The sequence below is a fragment of the Amblyomma americanum genome, chromosome 6, assembly GCF_052857255.1.
Source record: "Amblyomma americanum isolate KBUSLIRL-KWMA chromosome 6, ASM5285725v1, whole genome shotgun sequence".
Taxonomy (NCBI): Eukaryota; Metazoa; Arthropoda; class Arachnida; order Ixodida; family Ixodidae; genus Amblyomma; species Amblyomma americanum.
In genome coordinates, this window is record NC_135502.1 from 166126112 (window position 1) to 166146661 (window position 20550).

Consider the following 20550-nt stretch of genomic DNA (forward strand, 5'->3'; position numbering starts at 1 on the left):
CGCTTGTACTTGCGAGATTGGCCTGTGGCGGCGATACCTGTATTTTGGGTCTTGCTATTGAAGTGGGTAGACGACGAGGAGACTGAGCAAGTGAACAGGCGGACGAAGACGAAGACGACAACGAAGTTCTGACTGTGTTCTGAGTGCCGCTCGTAGCTGTTCCTTCGCTGGTGTACATAGCTATAAATATATTTTTTCCCGCAACACTATTTTTTGCCTTACAAGAGCTTTGCTTTCAGTAAGAGCGGTGTTTTTGTGATCAGGAGCTGGTATTCTATCGATACGAGCCAACTTCAATTTCTCCACAGTGTTCCTTTAAGCTCGACCGGAAATGGATACGGGAATGGGACAAGAATTTCAAGAAGTTAATTCAGCAAAACTACGGGAAAGCGAAACATCGAAGAAAGTTGAGCAACGGCGTGCTGGCGTTTAGTGAATGCGTGGACGATGCGCTCTTCGAGCGGGAAAGAACGGCAGGACGTTTTAAATCCCTGTGGACTCCGTTTTTTTTTTCTGGCGGGAAAATGTCGCCGCCATCTTGAATTCAGTTCAGTTCAGTTCAGTTTATTTCCTTAAAGACCCCAATTCAGGGGTATTACATAAGGGGTGGGGCTACGGATATAACATGAGGTTCTAGTCTAACATCATCTGCGTTATCTCCTGGTGGAATCTTGATGGACAGGTAATGGCGGCGACTTGGTGGGGAAGGCCGTTCCAGTCAGATGCTGCTCGGGCAAAAAACGAGGCCAAGAATGTAGTAGTACGGGAGCGTGGACGGACAACTTGGAGCGGATGACCAGTGCGCTGAGATATGTGCATGCGGCGTACGATGTAGGGTGCTTCGTGCAATGAACCGTTGAAGAATTTGTGAAAAAGGCAGAGGCTAGCAATGCGCCGGCGATGGGAAAGAAGCGACAAGTTAATTTCAGCTTTCAAAGACGATACACTGATGTCGTATGAGTATGCGGAATGAATGAATCTAACAGCGCGATTTTGAACTCTTTCGAGGTTAGCCTTCAGATAGTTTTGATGGGGATCCCAGATGGCTGATGCATATTCAAGTTTAGGCCTTATCAGTGACGTATATGCTAGTGATTTCAAGTCTTTTGGTGCATCACGGATGTGGCGTTTGAGGAAACCGTTTTTTGTTGGCCGATGAAATGATGTTGACAATGTGCGCATTCCAGGATAGGTTAGTTGATAGTGTGATGCCTAGGTACTTAAATGTTAGCACAGATTCTATTGGTAGGTTGTCTATTGTGTAAGTAGAACGAAAAGGTCTAGGACTTCGGGTGAATGACATGAGCTTGCATTTGTTAGGGTTAAGAGTCATTAACCACTGATCGCACCATTCTTGTACACTGTTAAGGTCAGTCTGAAGAGCGTGTTGGTCTGGGATGTTAGTTACTGTACGATAAATGACGCAGTCGTCAGCAAACAAACGGATTGAGGAAGATACATGCAAGGGTAAATCGTTAATGTATATTAAGAAAAGAAGGGGACCCAGGACGGATCCTTGTGGAACGCCTGAGGTTACGGGTAGGGGGCTAGACGACTGGCTGTTTATGAGCACAGATTGAGTACGATTAGCAAGAAACTGTTCTAACCATCTTAAGACATGAGGGTGTAAATTTAGGAGGGAAAGTTTTAGCAGCAAGAGTCGGTGGGATACTTTATCGAATGCTTTAGCATAATCTAAAAATACAGCATCAGTCTGGATGTTACAGTCAAGGTTTGCATGCAGGTCATGTAGAAAAAGTGCCAACTGCGTTTCACATGAAAATCCTTTCCTAAATCCATGTTGTGAATGATGAAAGAAGTTGCTAGTATCTAAGAAGTTCATGATTTGTGAGTATATGACATGTTCCATGATCTTGCACGGCACGCTGGTTAGTGAGATGGGACGATAATTCAAAGGGGAATTTTTATTACCTGATTTGTAGACGGGAACGACCTTTCCCACCTTCCAGCCGTTCCGGGATAGCGCCGCCACCCTCCCCACTTTGCCAATTTCGACTTGCGGGGGTGGGGGCACTTGCTCGGAATTTTACGGTAGTTTCTTTGGTGCCAGTTTTGGGATTGAGCAAATTAATCATGTGCTGTTTCACCTCAAAGTGCCCCACATGAGTAGCAGACAGTTATCAAGTTATATGAAAAGCTCCAAGTCGTGTACGTACTTGCGTGCAATGCAGCCGGCCAGTTTTGCTGTGGAGTTGTGGCACAAGCTAGGGTGTCTGCAGTGAGTAAAAGTGAAACTTGGGCAAATTCTTATTGCTTCATTGGTGCAACAAGAGTTTCGTCCTGTCTTTGTTGCCCTCTTGAGGTCATATGAACAAGTGGTGCTGTTATATCACAGCAGAAAAGAATTCTGCTGGAAACTTGATGCACGTAGAGTGTTATTGATGCATTTAACAACGCGCAAGAACGTTATGGCTCGCTTGACGATATACCTGGCCACTTACTTGATACCATGTGAAACTAGCTCCCGACAAGGCCTGTCATTGAGTTTTTTCAAAGCCCATACACCACTTTTCCTTTTTTTTTAAAAATAATTTCATCGCTCTGTGCAGGAGCGGGAGGAGGCGCTGCAGGCCCACATTCGCCAGCTGGAGAAGGAGGTGGAGCAGAGGGTCACCGACCTCACCAGGAGCAACCAACTCTTCCAACAGGTGTTTGCTGCTTTCCTTACAATGTGAAAGAAACCCTGTACAGGACCCGTGCTGCTGTGATTACCTCCACGTGCAGGATGGATGGAAATATTCTCCTGCAAATTACTGCAGAATATCGATGATATGATCCCAGTTGATATGAATTCCTAAAATGCTCTGGTGCATTGTGTGCACTGGGCAGCAATTCGGATGGTAGGAACAACCCCCACTGTAGATGATATAAGCCATGACCACACCCTCGAGCACCAATTACTGCGTATACTTGTGTAAGAGCCGCACTTTTTTTCTGCGATTTTGACGGGGTGTGGTTCTTACACGCGTCAGGCCTGTATCCGCAGAAATGTCGTACTGCTGCTGTGACCGTCCTGAATGATAATGTAGACGCTGCTAAATGCCCACATATGCTTTATTCAAGGAAATTCCTCATTGCTCTAACAGCTACTTGAAGAGCTCCACAAAGCTCCACCAAAGAAACTTTCTGCAGCGAAGCTCTCTTCAACTGTCTAGTAGAAGTCTTCTCGGGAACGTCCGCTGATCTGCCATCCGCTCGGAGTACCAATGCCGGAATTCGGCTCTAAATGGCTGATTGACACAAACATATAGCGGCTGCAGGATGCTTGTCATTCCTCGAGGAATGGATGTCTTTGGATGTCTTTGGCACCTTAAAAATCAACTGTGGTATTTTCTGGTGCATCGAAGCAGGCATGCATCTCATCTCCATGCTCCCTTTGAAGGCTGTTAACGAAATGGTGGAACTTGAACAGTTGAACTTGTGTGGAACAGTGGAACTTGACCACCAGTCGCAAGGTGCGCACTGCGAGCTGTGAGCGGCAGCCCGCAGCCCGTACATTGCCAACGCTGCGCAACTGTAACTACTCCTATCTTAAACATGTCATTGTCTCTGTCACCGAAGGCCTGCATCCCAGAAGAAGAGTTGAGTCACACAAGAGCGACGAACAGAGAGGGGAGGAGAGATGGAAAATGGAAGAGAAAAGAAAGAAATGAAAGTTAGCCGTGATTCCCTACCTGTATATAATGTCCCTCACAATTTAAGGAAGGTAGGGCAACTGCAGGAAGAGCTGCCCTTCCCGAACGCAGAAACCTCAGTGTAGAATTAAACACAGAAATACCCACGTGCCTTGCAGGAAGGGAGTAGGATACAAAATTCCACTTCCATGTGGTAGGCACTACATAGGGCAAACGGGCAGGTGTTTGAATGTGCGCCTCCAAGAGCACAACTATAAAGAGCATGATTTCATGGCATGACGGCATGTGGCACTTTTGTTATGTTTTTCATCTTTCTGTAAGCTGTAGCAGTTGCGCGCGCGCACGCATGCACGCACATGCGCACACACACACACACACACACACACACACACACACACACACACACACACACACACACACACACACACACACACACACTCACACTCACACTCACTCACTCACTCACTCTCTCTCTCTCTCTCTCTCTCTCTCTCTCTCTCTCTCTCTCTCTCTCTCTCTCTCTCTCTCTCTCTCTCTCTCTCTCTCTCTCTCTCTCTCTGTTTCTTTGTATTTATTTATTTTTTAATATCTAGTGCCAATCAATTAGTTTTTTTTCTGGCAGTCTTGATGCCATAGGTAGCATAAGAGGGCTCCCGCACAGTTTCCGCCCTCGCCGTTAGATGACGTTCTACGTCACACTTGCGGTATTACAGGACGTGCTACGTCCTCCGCTATGGACGAGGGTGGCGCTGGTGAACACTCTCAAGGTTCGCTTACATGCAAGACATAAATACCCACGAAAGCAGCCGAGTGGACAGTCGTCGCCGTAGCTCAGTTGGTAAGAGCACCGGACGCGATATTCGGAGGTCGTGGGTTCGGATCCCACCGGCGGCATGGTTGTTTTTTCTGCTGCTTTATAAGTAATTTTCTTTAAAAAAAACTAATTGATTGGCACTAGATATTAAAAAAATAAATAAATAAAAAGAAACATTCCCCTATGCACCATGATTTCGGTGACTGTTGGCTTCCTAAATATGTTTGTCAAACGAGCCCCTCACTTCATTTGCCTTGTCTGCTAATAGCTTAACGGGGGTCTCGGTTCTGGCAGTCTTGATGCCATAGGTAGCATAAGAGGGCTCCCGCACAGTTTCCGCCCTCGCCATTAGATGACGTTCTACGTCACACTTGCGGTATTACAGGACGTGCTACGTCCTCCGCTATGGACGAGGGTGGCGCTGGTGAACACTCTCAAGGTTCGCTTACATGCAAGACATAAATACCCACGAAAGCAGCAGATTGGACAGCCGTCGCCGTAGCTAAGTTGGTAAGAGCACCGGACGCGATATTCGGAGGTCGTGGGTTCGGACCCCACCGGCGGCATGGTTGTTTTTTCTGCTGCTTTATAAGTAATTTTCTTTAAAAAAAACTAATTGATTGGCACTAGATATTAAAAAAATAAATAAATAAAAAGAAACATGCCCCTATGCACCATGATTTCGGTGACTGTTGGCTTCCTAAATATGTTTGTCAAACGAGCCCCTCACTTCATTTGCCTTGTCTGCTAATAGCTTAACGGGGGTCTCGGTTCTGGCAATCATGATGCCATAGGTAGCATAAGAGGGCTCCCGCACAGTTTCCGCCCTCGCCGTTAGATGACGTTCTACGTCACACTTGCGGTATTACAGGACGTGCTACGTCCTCCGCTATGGACGAGGGTGGCGCTGGTGAACACTCTCAAGGTTCGCTTACATGCAAGACATAAATACCCACGAAAGCAGCAGATTGGACAGCCGTCGCCGTAGCTCAGTTGGTAAGAGCACCGGACGCGATATTCGGAGGTCGTGGGTTCGGATCCCACCGGCGGCATGGTTGTTTTTTCTGCTGCTTTATAAGTAATTTTCTTTAAAAAAAACTAATTGATTGGCACTAGATATTAAAAAAATAAATAAATAAAAAGAAACATGCCCCTATGCACCATGATTTCGGTGACTGTTGGCTTCCTAAATATGTTTGTCAAACGAGCCCCTCACTTCATTTGCCTTGTCTGCTAATAGCTTAACGGGGGTCTCGGTTCTGGCAGTCATGATGCCATAGGTAGCATAAGAGGGCTCCCGCACAGTTTCCGCCCTCGCCGTTAGATGACGTTCTACGTCGCACTTGCGGTATTACAGGACGTGCTACGTCCTCCGCTATGGACGAGGGTGGCGCTGGTGAACACTCTCAAGGTTCGCTTACATGCAAGACATAAATACCCACGATGGCAGCAGATTGGACAGCCGTCGCCGTAGCTCAGTTGGTAAGAGCACCGGACGCGATATTTGGAGGTCGTGGGTTCGGACCCCACCGGCGGCGTGGTTGTTTTTTCTGCTGCTTTATAAGTAATTTTCTTTAAAAAAAAACTAATTGATTGGCACTAGATATTAAAAAAATAAATAAATAAAAAGAAACATTCCCCTATGCACCATGATTTCGGTGACTGTTGGCTTCCTAAATATGTTTGTCAAACGAGCCCCTCACTTCATTTGCCTTGTCTGCTAATAGCTTAGCGGGGGTCTCGGTTCTGGCAGTCTTGATGCCATAGGTAGCATAAGAGGGCTCCCGCACAGTTTCCGCCCTCGCCGTTAGATGACGTTCTACGTCACACTTGCGGTATTACAGGACGTGCTACGTCCTCCGCTATGGACGAGGGTGGCGCTGGTGAACACTCTCAAGGTTCGCTTACATGCAAGACATAAATACCCACGAAAGCAGCAGATTGGACAGCCGTCGCCGCAGCTCAGTTGGTAAGAGCACCGGACGCGATATTCGGAGGTCGTGGGTTCGGATCCCACCGGCGACATGGTTGTTTTTCTGCTGCTTTATAAGTAATTTTCTTTAAAAAAAACATTGATTGGCACTAGATATTAAAAAAAATAAATAAATAAAAAGAAACATTCCACTATGCACCATGATTTCGGTGACTGTTGGCATCCTAAATATGTTTGTCAAACGAGCCCCTCACTTCATTTGCCTTGTCTGCTAATAGCTTAACGGGGGTCTCGGTTCCGGCAGTCTTGATGCCATAGGTAGCATAAGAGGGCTCCCGCACAGTTTCCGCCCTCGCCCTTAGATGACGTTCTACGTCACACTTGCGGTATTACAGGACGTGCTACGTCCTCCGCTATGGACGAGGGTGGCGCTGGTGAACACTCTCAAGGTTCGCTTACATGCAAGACATAAATACCCACGAAAGCAGCAGAGTGGACAGTCGTCGCCGTAGCTCAGTTGGTAAGAGCACCGGACGCGATATTCGGAGGTCGTGGGTTCGGATCCCACCGGCGGCATGGTTGTTTTTTCTGCTGCTTTATAAGTAATTTTCTTTAAAAAAAACTAATTGATTGGCACTAGATATTAAAAAAATAAATAAATAAAAAGAAACATTCCCCTATGCACCATGATTTCGGTGACTGTTGGCTTCCTAAATATGTTTGTCAAACGAGCCCCTCACTTCATTTGCCTTGTCTATATATATATATATATGAAGGAAGCCAACAGTCACCGAAACCAAGGTGCATAGGGGAACGTTAAATTTTTTTTTTAATGTGTTATGCTTATCAGTGGGATAATAATACTTAGATTAATAAATCGCTTAAAGAAAATTACTTATAAAGCAGCAGGAAAAACAACCATGCCGCCGGTGGGATCCGAACCCACGACCTCCGAATATCGTGTCCGGTGCTCTTACCAACTGAGCTACGGGGACGGCTGTCCCATCTGCTGCTCTCGTGGGTATTTATGTTTACTGGGTGTAAGTGAGCCTTGAGAGTGTTCACCAGCGCCACCCTCGACCATAGCGGCGGACGTAGCACGTCCTGTAATACCGCGAGTGTGACATAGAACGTCATCTAACGGCGAGGGTAGAAACTGTGCGAGAGCCCTCTTATGCTACCTATGGCATCAAAACTGCCAGAACCGAGACCATCGTTAAGCTATTAGCAGACACGTTAAAGGAAATGAGGGGCCCGTTTGACAAATTTATGAAGGGAGCCAACAGTCACCGATACCAAGGTGCATAGGGGAACGTTAATTTTTTTTTTTATGTGTTATGCTTATCAGTGGGATAATAATACTTAGATTAATAAATGGCTTAAAGAAAATTACTTATAAAGCAGCAGAAAAAACAACCATGCCGCCGGTGGGATCCGAACCCACGACCTCCGAATATCGCGTCCGGTGCTCTTACCAACTGAGCTACTGCGACGGCTGTCCAATCTGCTGCTCTCGTGGGTATTTATGTTTACTGGGTGTAAGTCAGCCTTGAGAGATGACGTTCTACGTCATTTTCGCGGTATTACAGGACGTGCTACGTCCGCCGCTATGGTCAAGGGTGGCGCTGGTGAACACTCTCAGGGCTCACTTACACCCAGTAAACATAAATACCCACGAGAGCAGCAGATTGGACAGCCGTCGCCGTAGCTCAGTTGGTAAGAGCACCGGACGCGATATTCGGAGGTCGTGGGTTCGGATCCCACCGGCGGCATGGTTGTTTTTTCTGCTGCTTTATAAGTAATTTTCTTTAAGCGATTTATTAATCTAAGTATTATTATCCCACTGATAAGCATAACACATTAAAAAAAAAATTAACGTTCCCCTATGCACCTTGGTTTCGGTGACTGTTGGCGCCCTTCATAAATTTGTCAAACGGGCCCCTCATTTCCTTTAACTTATATATATATATATATATATATATATATATGCTCCTGTTTTGCAGTAAATCCGCTGTGTTGAAAGTTGGCGCTTTTCCCGTCTTGTCTTTGTCCAACGTTCTTCCCGCGCTATGATTACAGTGCTACACTGTAGTAATAGCAGGTTAAGTATGCTTCACTCTGTTATAACGTCAGGCATGCGGGAATGGTATTCCACTCGATTGAATTCTGTGCCAGAGATAAGAGTGTATACAGATTGGAAATAGTGATTAAAGGCATTTGCTATGCAATTTGCATCATCTGTAACAGTTCCATCTATTTCCATTGGGCTGATCGGGGCCGCCGGCTTTGCAAGGTAAAGCCAGAACTTTTTTGGCTCATGTGTTATAAAATTGGACAAAGTGCTTGTGAAGAAGTTGTTCCTTGCACTTGGAAGTTCTTGCCTGAGCATTTGAGAAAGCTCCTGTATAAGAGCGACGTTGGCCTTCTTTTTACGCAGCCTTTGTATATTTCCTTTCAGGTGACTTATTCTGCGCGTAATCTAAGGCGTCTTTCTGTTCACTTGCTTTTTTATTGTTGGCATGAATGTTTCTTCACAGTGTGAGACAATTAGTTTCAGCTTCAACCATAAGTCGTTCATGTTTTAAGCCCTGGCTGTAAAAAAGAGAGCATTATGTCAGTGTGATCAGTATGGCTGACATCGTCATCCCGGTGGTGGTCCTTGACAGATGTGCGAGATATGTTGGTGCGTGGGTTAGAAATCAAGTTTAAGTTATCAAAAGTGAGTAGAAGCATTTTGTGATCTGAAATTCCATCCAAAGGGTCCGGTGGGACTGCGGGTGAGTCCAGGGGACTTGTGCGGTGATCTTTCAGCACGTTTGGATCGGTCAGGGCGTAGGTGGACGAGAAGGTCAGGGTAGTGGTGACGTGTGCGGCAAAAGGGTGGCGAATATGGGCAGAGCCCATCGTTGCTGCATTGCCGAGCCCACTCATAAGCAGTTCATATGTAATACAATAAAAAAACCAAAAATAGAAAAACTAATAAAAGAAAGTAAAATGAACAATCTATAGATTTAAAAATTAAAAAAAAAGAAAAAAGAAAAACAACATATAATTTAAAAAATGAAAAATGGAGGAAGAAAGAGAGGACAAGGAAAGCCTTTTGCATTTCTGCTGTTAATCAGACTTGAGTGCAATCCTGTAATTTTTTTGCAAAACGTCGATGCAGCTTTGAGGGAGTGTGGGAAAGCTTTAATGCACTCATTTTTTTTCCATGTAATGGCTTTGTGTGTTAGAAAAAAAATACATGTTTTTTTAAAATGCCTACTGTGTAAATCAACCTTCATTGTGCACCAGAAATATTTGAACTTTGAAATTATTCCAAGCAATTACTACAGTAATCTCTCGTTATAACGAAGTCAGCAGGACGGCAAAAAAATTCGTTATAAGCGGTAATTCGATATAAACAACCACCCGAGAAAATTTTAAGCAGGCGAGCTCTAATTACGCCGAAACAGTGAGGAAGTCAAAAATACAATGTATTCAGTGAAGGAAAACTTCGTTCATGTGCAAGAAAGGCAGTGAGCTTTGGCTGTTTCAAGTTCTTACCGGGTGCGTGCAACTCCTGCTCTAATCTGATCAAGCATTGCACGAGGCCGCGATCGGCGCACCCATGCATTCAACCTTTGGGGTATTTTTAATCGCGAACGCAGTGGCCGCTTTTATGGGGGTATTTGGGGGTATTTCGAAGCCAGTGTCCGCTTTCATGCGAGGGAGGGGGGTCACGGAAATGCCGTGGCTCGAGTCTGAGGTTGTGTTTGTTGTGCTCAAAAAATGATTAGCCGCTTATTGTAGGTACGCAGCGCGATCGTGAGAACTGAATGCTTTTGCAATAGGGGCTTCGTATGATTACTGGGCAGTTTTTTTTCCCGATGTGTACAGCTGTGAATGCTGCCAGCGTGCCCTGATGGGCCCGGCGCAGATTTGGCTCCTGCTCCAATTACGCGCCGGCGACCGTATCGACCCACAATGCATCGTGCGGAGAAAAATGGCGGATGCCAGTGCGAGCGCCGTGAGTGCCGCGAGCTGCCCAAATATTGAAATTGTGCCGGATATCGTTGTGGAACGGTTTATCGAAGCCCTCAAACAACACCCTTATGTATACGACACCAAACGGTTGGATTTCAGAGGCCACCAGGGCAAAGAGAACGCTTGGCAACAGAAGGCGAAGCACCGGTCTCTCCACGGGTGAGTTGTTCCCGTGGAGAGAGCGATCTTTCGCACATACATCGAGCGCCTGCGCTTTCACTGCAAGCGGTGCACTAGTAACACGAGAGCAAGTTTCTGTCGCGCATATAACACCCTAGCCGTGTTTCATTAGTAGCTGCAATGCCGTGGATGAAACGAAACGGATGAGGCGACGCAGAAAAAGGCGCGAACGGAATTCAAACTGCCCGAGTGTCGACGATCGGCACGCGAGGCGGCGGTCGTTCTGCGCATGCTCCAAAATGGCGCGCGGCGTCTGGGCGCATCAACGTATAGAGGGGGTGGCGCTTCGGCCGGCGCAGCGAAACCGGCGTAGCGCGACTGACTGCGAGCGACGCGCACCCGTGTGCTGAACAATTCGGACTTTCGGATTATAAATGCGCCTTTAACATAGATCCTTCCGTTGAACACGGCAAAGGGTGTGCGACCAGCAGTCGCTTGCGACCAGGTAGCAGCTCGACATCACCATTGTTCACACTTGCAAGTGCGACCTGCGGGTCGCCTTCTCGTTTGAAGTGAAAACTCTCGGGAATGACGTTTTTGCGTGCTTTCGAGAGTTTCGTCTGCTTTGGCCGATGTGAAACGGTTAGGCTTAGCGACGACTACGACAGCCAGGGAGCAGTTAAGTTCGTTGCCGAAAGCTCACCTCGCTCGCTACTCGCAAACGTGAATGGGCTCATAATCCGAGGGACATGGTAAAGGAATGCAGCGCGAAAAAAACAAGGACGAACAGAAGTGGACAGCGCCCTGTCCTGTCCACTTCTGTTCGTCCTTGTTTTTTTCGCGCTGCATTCCTTTACCATGTTCACTGACCAACAAGCCCAAGCAGCCGCTTTAGTTAATCGGAGGGACACTTTTTTTGTGCTTTTTGGCACGTTTCAGCGCCAGAAATGTTCTTTAGAGCGGTAAAATTTTGCTCACTGAGCGCACCCCATGGAATGCTACGTTGCAAGTCTGCCGGCAGTCTTTTGGCCACTTTTCAGCATCAAAGAGACTGCGGTTTTCTGGCATAGCAAAGCGTCACGAAAATTTTATTTTCATTTGGATTCTATCACGGGGGACACACCAGCGACGCGATTGCGACTGGTTCGGGCGCGCTTCCTTTTGCATCCGCTGTAAACAGCTGGGGCACACGGCACTCGCTTGGTACTCGTTACTAGTCAGGTCATGGGTCGTAGGTTTGGTACTTTTGTGGCCTGTTCTGTGCCTGCCTGAGACTAATTCGTCGGCTGTATTAATTTGACACTGCATGGGCAAAAGGGTCGCCGCCGCGGCGGCGATGCCTCAGCTCGCCACTTCGCTCTAAGCGGGTCAAGCTCTTCATGCGCTTCGAGTAATGCGACCTAAATAAAACGCATGCGTTTGGGTCGGGACCGGAAGAAATTTTGAATAAAACAATATTTCGAGTAAATTGATTTCCTTATAACAAGGGATTACTGTATTTGCTTCCAATTCAATTTAAATCGGAAAGCGGCTTTTCGCACAGGCGCAAAAAAAAATTGGAAGGATTTTTTAACCTCCGCCTCAACGGTATGATGCAATAGTGTGATGGGTTACTTCCCATATACAACCTTTGTCCGTAAACTTCTGAGACTGAGTCCATGAAAAAAAGTGTGTTTAACATTGAAATCATTTGTGCGGCACCCCTTCGAAATATTCTCCCTTGCAGTCTATACACAGCTTCCAGCGCTTCTTGAAGTCTTGGAAACAGTTGGAAAACGCTTCTTTTGGCATGGCTGTCAGCTTCTTTGTCGTGGTGTCTTGAATGGCCTCCACGCTCCTCATCCAGCGATTTTTTAGGGCTGTCTTCACACGAGGAAACAGGAAAAAAATCACATGGGGAGAGGTCGGGCAGGTATGGCGGATGGGGAAGTACAGTAATGCTGTGCTTGGTGAGAAATTTTGTCATGCTGAGAGCAGTGTGCGGCCTTGCGTAATCGTGGAGAAGACTCCATTGTACAGATGCCCATAAGTCAGGGCGGTGTCGTCGCAGTGCATCACGCTTGTGTTGGAGCACGTGGATATTAAACTCCTGATTCACCGTCTGCCCTTGTGGGACGAACTCGTGGTGTACGACACCTCTGGCATCGAAAAAAACTATCAGCATTGTCTTTGTTTTGGTCTTCTGCCGCCGCACCTTTCTCGACGCCGGAGTGCTTGTGGACCGCCATTTGGCGCTCTGCCTCTTTGTTTGAGGATTGTATTGAAAGTGCCATGTCTTGTCTTCAGCAATGATGCTGTCGATGAATGCAGCATCCTTCTCTGCCTCGGAGAGAAAATCAGTGCTCACTGATGCCCGTGTGTCCTTGTGGTCCTGTGTGAAAGAGTGCGGCACAAGTCTGGCATTCAGCTTTCATTTCCCCAAGTTCTCACGCAGAATTTGGTGGCAAGTTGTTTTACTAATGCCGAGAGCATCTTATAGCATGCGCACTGTAATGGTGCGGTCTTGCTGGATTTCTCTGATCTAAGCGAGGTTGCTTTCATTCCGTGAGGTTGAAGGGCACCCTGCCTTGTGTCGTCTTCCACCGACGTTCTCCCCGAAACGAACCTCTTGTGCCACTCGAAAACTCACGCCCGTAAGCATCACGAATGAGCTCATACGTCTGTGTGGCTGTCTTGCCAAGCTTCACAGAGAATTTTATGTTTACGCGCTTCTCGAGGTGGACGTCCGTCTCTCCACATTCACTCACAGTAGAATGCGCAGACGACTAGTGACAACATATTTTTCTACATGTAGTGCCGTGTAGCGGCTGCCACAGCAATTGTCATAAATAGCTCAGTTTAGCCCGAAAAGATGGCGCTACACATACGCACCAACATGTTTGGGGGGGAATCATTTCTAGAGAAGAAAATAAATCAGTTTCGAAATTTTACGGACAAAGGCTATATGCAGAAGTTCGGATCCCTGGGAGTCCTCATACCACTCCTGGTGCAGTGGTTAAGCGATGTGCCACTGCCCTGCGGTGGGAGGTGCTGCCAGTGGTGGGCCTTGTACAGTCCAGGTTGCCCTTCCTGAGTGACCAGTCGTTAATTTAACTGCCACCTGCCACGGTGGGCAGTCTGCTCACTATCTGATGGACAGGCTGTGATGCCGCCGCAAGGTCACATTTGCTAGGTTGCGCACCTGCCCTCTAGGTTGCTCACAGTGTCAACACCGGATCTTCTGGTGAGCGGGCCATTTAATGCTGTCGCGTTGATAGAGTTCGGATGCTCTCGTACGTCGGCAGTGGAAGAGCACAAGTGGATCTGAGCAGTTGCTGTGATTGGTTCATGCACAGAAGCTGAAGGAGAAGGACAAGGAGCTTGTGCGCATCGTGCAGCTCAACGAGGAGCAGAGGAGGGCAGACAGAGAGGTTCACAGGTGAGCCTCTCTTGCTTGTTTGTCCGCATCCTTGACACCCTTCGTAGTGCCATGTCATGAATATAAAACCAACTAGCCTGGCACAATACGTTATTTCTGCATTCGCTTGTGCCTATTGGAATGGAATTTTTGTTATTACACTATTCCCACAAAGGTACCATGACTGCAACAGCAGTCTAATATAGGGGATTCAGTCCAAGTGTGGAGTGTTTGTTTCCAGCCTGATTGAAGGAGGTTTTCTAACTGGTGCCAAATTTCTCGCATTTCTGTTTTGATGTGCATGTTTACATTATTGAGGTATTTACTCATCTGGGCAGTTTTTAATTGCCAAATTTTCCTTGTAAGTGTCGTATACTGCTGTATACAAGACGCCTGTCTGACGATGTTATGTGGTCACCGCACATCAACCACATCACTGCAGCATCCAGCCGATCCCTGGGCTATCTTCAACGCTCAGTGAAGTTTGCCTCAGCACATGTAAAATTACTAGCTCTGAAAATTACATTAATGCGCGCAAAATTAGAATATGCAGCTGTCATTTGCAACCCACGTCAGGAATATCTTTCTGGGAGCATAGAAACCATGCAAAATCTGTTCATTTCGGCTATTCATCCTAAACAAGTGTAACAAAGGTGAAAAGAAACGGTCCAGCCTATCCTTATTAAGTCACCACCGAAAACTAACCACTTTAGCCCTCTTTCATCCTTTCTGCTGTTCATTTTGGTCACAAAGCACTCCCCGATTTCAGCTGGTCACAAAAACAGGCAGCAGGTGTCATACCCTTGCCCAAGAACAGAAACATTTGCGCAGCCTTTCTTTGTCCGCACAGCAAAAGATTGGAATGGCCTTCCCAATGCCGCTGTAATAAATAGAAGACATGCTTATAGACTCAAAAGAAAACATTTGACACAAGTCTGTCTGGTTGGGAAAATTAATTTAGTAGAAAGATGACTAACGCCAACCACGTAAATTATTGAAAAACACGACGTTTCGGGACCGGCTCGGTCCCTTCTTCAAGGTGGGACTACGGGCGAGGCGCAGCTTGGCTTTTTAAGCCCTCGTGTTGAATACCCGTATTCACCTCGTGTTGAATACCCGTATTCAACATGATACCGGCCTGAGTGAGTTGGTTTCCGGTAATAGAGAATTGGAGGGTATTGTGGATTCGGGACACGAGGACGTTCAAAAATGGCAGGGAGTCTTGTTCCACCTCTAGTGTGAACTGAATGCCAGGTTCTATGGAGTTTAAATGACGAAGGAAATTTTGAGTCTCAGATCTTTTGATGACAGCGAAGCAGTCGTCGGCATACCTGAGGAAAATCTTTGGTTTTGGGTGGAATGAGTTGAGGGCTCGTTGTTCGATGTGTTCCATGGTTAAATTGGCCATGACGACAGAGATGGATGCTAGTATTGGTGTTCCTTTCATTTGTTGGTAATCTCCACTTCTCTTCGAACCACCCGACAGTCCATAGAGCAGCAGTGGTGAAGACGCTGTTCAGAAGAGTTGAGACACACTGCAGCACAGAACTTGACAGAAGAAAAGAACAACGCATAATATTCACGGAACTCATCATGAACGGCTACCCAAAAGACTTTATTCAAAAAACCATTCGACTTCAAAAACACAACATTCGTCAAGAACGCACACAGACCAACGCCACCACCAAAATACGTCACTTTACCTTATGTCGGAGGTGTCAGCGAGACCATTGCCCGAATCCTGAAAAAATCGGGTCTCCAGGTTGCGCACAAGCTCACAAACACTGTTGCACTGTGCCTACCTGTTCCCAAACACCGGCCGCCGAGAGAAAGAGCCCAAGGCATTGTATACAAAATTCCATGCGCCGACTGTGACGCAAGGTACACCGGCGAAATCAAAAATTTCAAAGAAAGAATTCGGCAACATAAAAACGACATCCGCAAATTCACAAGAGAGCGCAATCCAGTAGCCGAATATTCCGAGGACTCCGACCATAGAATCAACTTTGAAGAAACCCGCATCCTCGGAACCGAAACAAATTACCACAAAAGGCTCCTTCTGGAATCCTGGCATATCCAAACCACCCCGAACAATATCAACCACACAAAAGGAAACCTGCCCCCAGTATATGTCCAGGGACTTCGCTCTTCAACTCAGTAAAAAAAAGTTGCCATACACCACCTCCCTGCAGTGCACCAGCATGACTAACAGCCTAAACCTCCTCCCCCGCGCCTTTCGCGTCACAGCTGTCCTTCCTTTGACGCCTCCTCCCCTCCATACTTAAAACACGCTAGCTACTGCCCTCAGTCACCCCTGATGAAGGAGCCGAGTGGGCTTCGACACGTTGGGTTAATGTTAAAATTTTTGGTTGGAGATGTGCAGTTCACTACAAATCTTCAAACCCAACCAAACAGGCAAATCTGTCAAAATGTTTAGTTTTCCACCTGCTTCACGCACGGGCTGGTCCAAAATCGGGCCTGCTAGGGGAGGTGGGTGGATGTATCATAGTCTACCTGCTGCACGCGGTCGCATGATTCTTCGCGGTTGTGGTTGCGGTTTTGGCATGTTAAAATTGGTTGCACTGCTGGTCAACAATGGTAACTGCAGTGCTGGGCCAATGTATGGAAAACACAGAGCATTTTTCATGGCTTTATTGACGCGTGTATATCCTTGCCGTTCTTTCAGTCTAAAACAGATATTTCTGGAAATACACACCATGTCTACGTTACAGCATTCCATACAATACACGAGAGGTGTTAAGTTTCTCTCAAACAATGCAGCTGACATTTTCTATATATTATTTCGTGCATCATTCACATAATATTGTATGTACACGTTTGTAAGTCGACCTATTCTTCAAAATTTGAAAATCCGAAGTAGGGGCATTGACTTAAAATCGAAACCGAAGCATCCCACCATTAATACAGGCTAGACAAACGAGATATCTGGCATGCTACAGCGTGGTTGGATTTTTGCTGTGCAGCTCCTTTGCATCGCTCTTCGTGCTGGCCTTGAGCAGCTGCTAAGTCAGCGTGCAGAACCGGCATACGGTGGCTGTCGATAAGCAGCAAACCGGCGCTAGCCCACTCCCCACACATGGCCGCAGATTGCTGCTGCTGATAATCGATCTACTCTTGTCAGGCGTCGTCCAAGTTTCTTTGTGTTTACTTTCAACCGCGCGCTCGGCGCTCAAGGGAGCGTTGATAGCTGATGGAAGAGCCGCTGTTCCAATCATGGCAGCACCGCCATTCTGAAATGCAGCGGTGCCGAGGTTTGTCGAAAGCCGACGGAAGAGCCGATGCCGCTCACGCGTAGTTTCTCTTTGGCTCTGACGCATTTGACTACTGCCGTCCACGCTTCACAGGTTTTTAATATAGTGCTTCGTCATTCAATATTGTCACGGAGTTCTCACGGAGAGACGCTTCAACAGCTGGAGTTGGCAAGAGGAGACGGTAATGGCGGCCGATCCGCGATAGCACGATCGCAACCTCATCGTCTTCGCGGACAGCTTGCGCCACCTGGCAACACTAGGTGGCATTATTCCCCCCTCCGAAAAAGAAGGGCATCGCAGTGGTGCCGCCAGCAGCGTAGGCGCGCTAAGGTTCAGAAGGGAAACAGAGAAGGACGCGAGGAAAACGGAGCACACACAGAGTCACAACGGAGGGCCGCTAAGCCGTTATCGGGCATAGTACGGCTTAAGCCGCACAACGTGCACAATGTCAGAGCTGTTGGGCTGTCGACGTCTCGGTTGCGCGGCACCGTCGGGAACCACTTCATAGGTAACATCACTGATACGCCGTAGCACTTTATAGGGGCCAAAGTACCGGCAGAGTAGTTTCTCGGACAAGCCCTGGCGGCGGACAGGTGTCCACACCCAAACTTGTTCACCGGGATTGTAGTCGACCTGTCGGTGTCGAAGGTTGTAACGGCGCGCATCAGTGCCCTGCTGCTGGCCGATGTGTACGCGGGCAAGCTGACGGGCTTCTTCAGCGCGTTGGGCAATTTCATGAACATCGGGTGCGAGTTGGTCGTCATCGAGGCATGGTAGCATCGCGTCAAGCATGCTCTGGACTTCACGTTCATATACAAGACGAAAGGGAGTAAAGCGTGTAGTCTCCTGGAGGGCCGTGTTGTACGCAAATGTGACGTACGGTAGCACCTCATCCCAAGTTTTGTGCTGAACGTCTACGTACATTGACAGCATGTCCGCAATGGTCTTGTTTAAGCGTTCGGTTAGCCCATTGCTCTGCGGATGATAAGCTGTGGTCTTGCGATGGCTAGTGCAGCTCAACGTAAATATATGGTCGATTAGCTGCGCTGTAAACGCTGTGCCTCTGTCGGTAATAACGCACGAAGGGGCTCCGTGCCGCAAGACGATGTGTTGCATGAAAAAGTCGGCGACCTCTGAAGCTGTGGCACAGGGTATCGCCTTGGTCTCGGCGTAGCGAGTCAAATAGTCAGTAGCGACTATGATCCACTTGTTTCCTGAGAGTGACAACGGAAAAGGACCGAGAAGGTCCATTCCTATTTGATCGAACGGAGAGCGGGGTGTAGTAACGGGCTTGAGAAAACCCGCCGGCTTAAGCGGTGGCGTCTTCCGGCGCTGGCATTCACGGCAGCTTTTTACGTACCTTTGGACATCGTCCGAGAGTCCGGGCCAGTAGTACATGTTGCGTATCCTGGCGAGCGTCCGGGAAAAACCCAGATGGCCTGAAGTGGGCTCGTCGTGGCATGCCAATAAAATGTCGGCGCGAAGATCGGCCGGAAGTACCAGAAGGTAAGCTCTTTCTTGGCCTCTCGAGTTCTTCTTGTATAAGATACCTTCGCGCAAACAGAAAGAGCCGAAACGTCGAGCGAAGTGTCGTGGTAGAGGCATGGCGTGACCTTCAAGGTTGTCAATCAGCGGTCGGAGGTCCGTGTCAGCCCGCTGCCGGGCTATTATGTCCGATGCATTAAGTATACCGAGGAAACCGCTGTCGTCGTCGATTTCGGGACCGGAAGAGTCGAGTGGTGCACGCGACAGCGTGTCGGCGTCTTCGTGTTTACGGCCCGACTTATATACGATGGTAATGTCGAATTCTTGGAGCCGTAAACTCCAGCGGGCCAATCGTCCAGACGGGTCTCGCAAATTAGCCAGCCAGCATAGGCAGTGGTGGTCGGTTACGACTTTGAATGCGCGGCCGTAAAGGTAAGGGCGAAATTTCATGGTGGCCCACACGACAGCAAGGCATTCCTTCTCTGACGTAGAGTAATTGCGTTCGGCGCGGGAGAGAGTACGGCTAGCATAGGCTATAACTCTCTCAATGCCCTCTTGGTGTTGGACAAGGACAGCTCCAAGACCGATATTGCTGGCGTCGGTGTGGATCTCGGTGTCGGCCTCTTCGTCGAAGTGTGCAAGAACGGGAGATGTCTGAAGGCGTTGGCGGAGCGAAGAGAAAGCCGTCTCTTGGTCTATTGTCCAAACGAAGGAGGTGTTGCTCCTGGTGAGGCGCGTCAACGGCTCTGCAATCTTTGCGAAGTCCGCAATAAACCGTCGGTAATATGCACAGAGACCCAGAAAACGCTGGACAGCTTTCTTGTCAGTCGGAGTAGGAAAATTGGCGACGGCGGCTGTCTTGTCGGGGTCGGGTCGAACTCCGTCGGCGCTCACAACGTGACCGAGGAACCTGAGCTCTGTGTAACCGAAGTGGCACTTCTGGGGCTTCAGCGTAAGGTCAGCGGAATGGAGGGCTCTGAGGACAGTTCGCAGGCGCACGAGATGCTGTTCAAAAGTTTCTGAAAAAACGACAACGTCGTCCAGGTATACAAGACAACTTTGCCACTTGAGGCCGGTGAGGACAGTGTCCATCATCCGTTGAAACGTCGCTGGCGCAGAGCACAAGCCAAAAGGCAGCACTTTGAATTCATAGAGGCCATCTGGTGTAACGAAGGCAGTTTTTTCGCGGTCCCGTTCGTCCACTTCAATTTGCCAATAACCGCTCTTCAGGTCAATGGATGAAAAGTACTTAGCACGCCGTAATCTGTCCAGGGAGTCATCAATGCGGGGCAACGGGTAGACGTCCTTTTTAGTCACATTGTTTAATTTACGGTAGTCCACGCAGAATCGAAGTGTTCCATCCTTCTTTTTAACAAGGACAACAGGCGAAGACCACGGGCTTTGGGAAGGTTGAACTACACCGTCGTCAATCATCTCCTGAACTTGCTTTTGGATTACTTCCCGTTCTTTGGCGGAAACACGATAAGGCTGCTGGCGGATAGGGCGAGCGTCGTCATATGTAATGATCCGGTGTTGCGTTAGGGGCGTTTGACGAACTTTCGACGAAGAAGCGAAACACTGTTTATACTCCAATAGCAAGTGCTGTAAGGCCAGGCGCTTTCCTTCGGGGAGGTTGCAGTTGATGTCGACATTCGGAACAGATTGGTCGTCAGTGGCGCGCGATGATTGGTCGTCAGGGGCCGCTGCCGCGAACGCAAAGCAGACCGGAACATCCACAACCGCTTCAGCGGTAGCGATCGCAGTTCCAGAGAAAAGGTGCCGGTGCTCTGGAGAAAAATTTGTAACAAGGATCGCAGACCGGCCAGCGCGAATTGTTAGTAAGCTTC

The 20550-nt window shown here is 48.0% G+C and overlaps 1 protein-coding gene across 7 annotated transcripts in view; it reads left to right on the top strand.

Annotated features, from left to right (window-relative positions):
• LOC144094162 (ubiquitin carboxyl-terminal hydrolase 8-like) overlaps positions 1 to 20550 on the top strand; it is a 402680-nt gene that overhangs the window by 255468 nt on the left and 126662 nt on the right. For all 7 annotated transcript variants that reach the window (XM_077628075.1, XM_077628078.1, XM_077628079.1 and 4 more), the window contains 2 exons: positions 2571 to 2669; positions 13885 to 13967. In XM_077628075.1, the coding sequence (XP_077484201.1) occupies positions 2571 to 2669; positions 13885 to 13967 (182 nt within the window). The remainder of the gene's footprint in view (positions 1 to 2570; positions 2670 to 13884; positions 13968 to 20550) is intronic.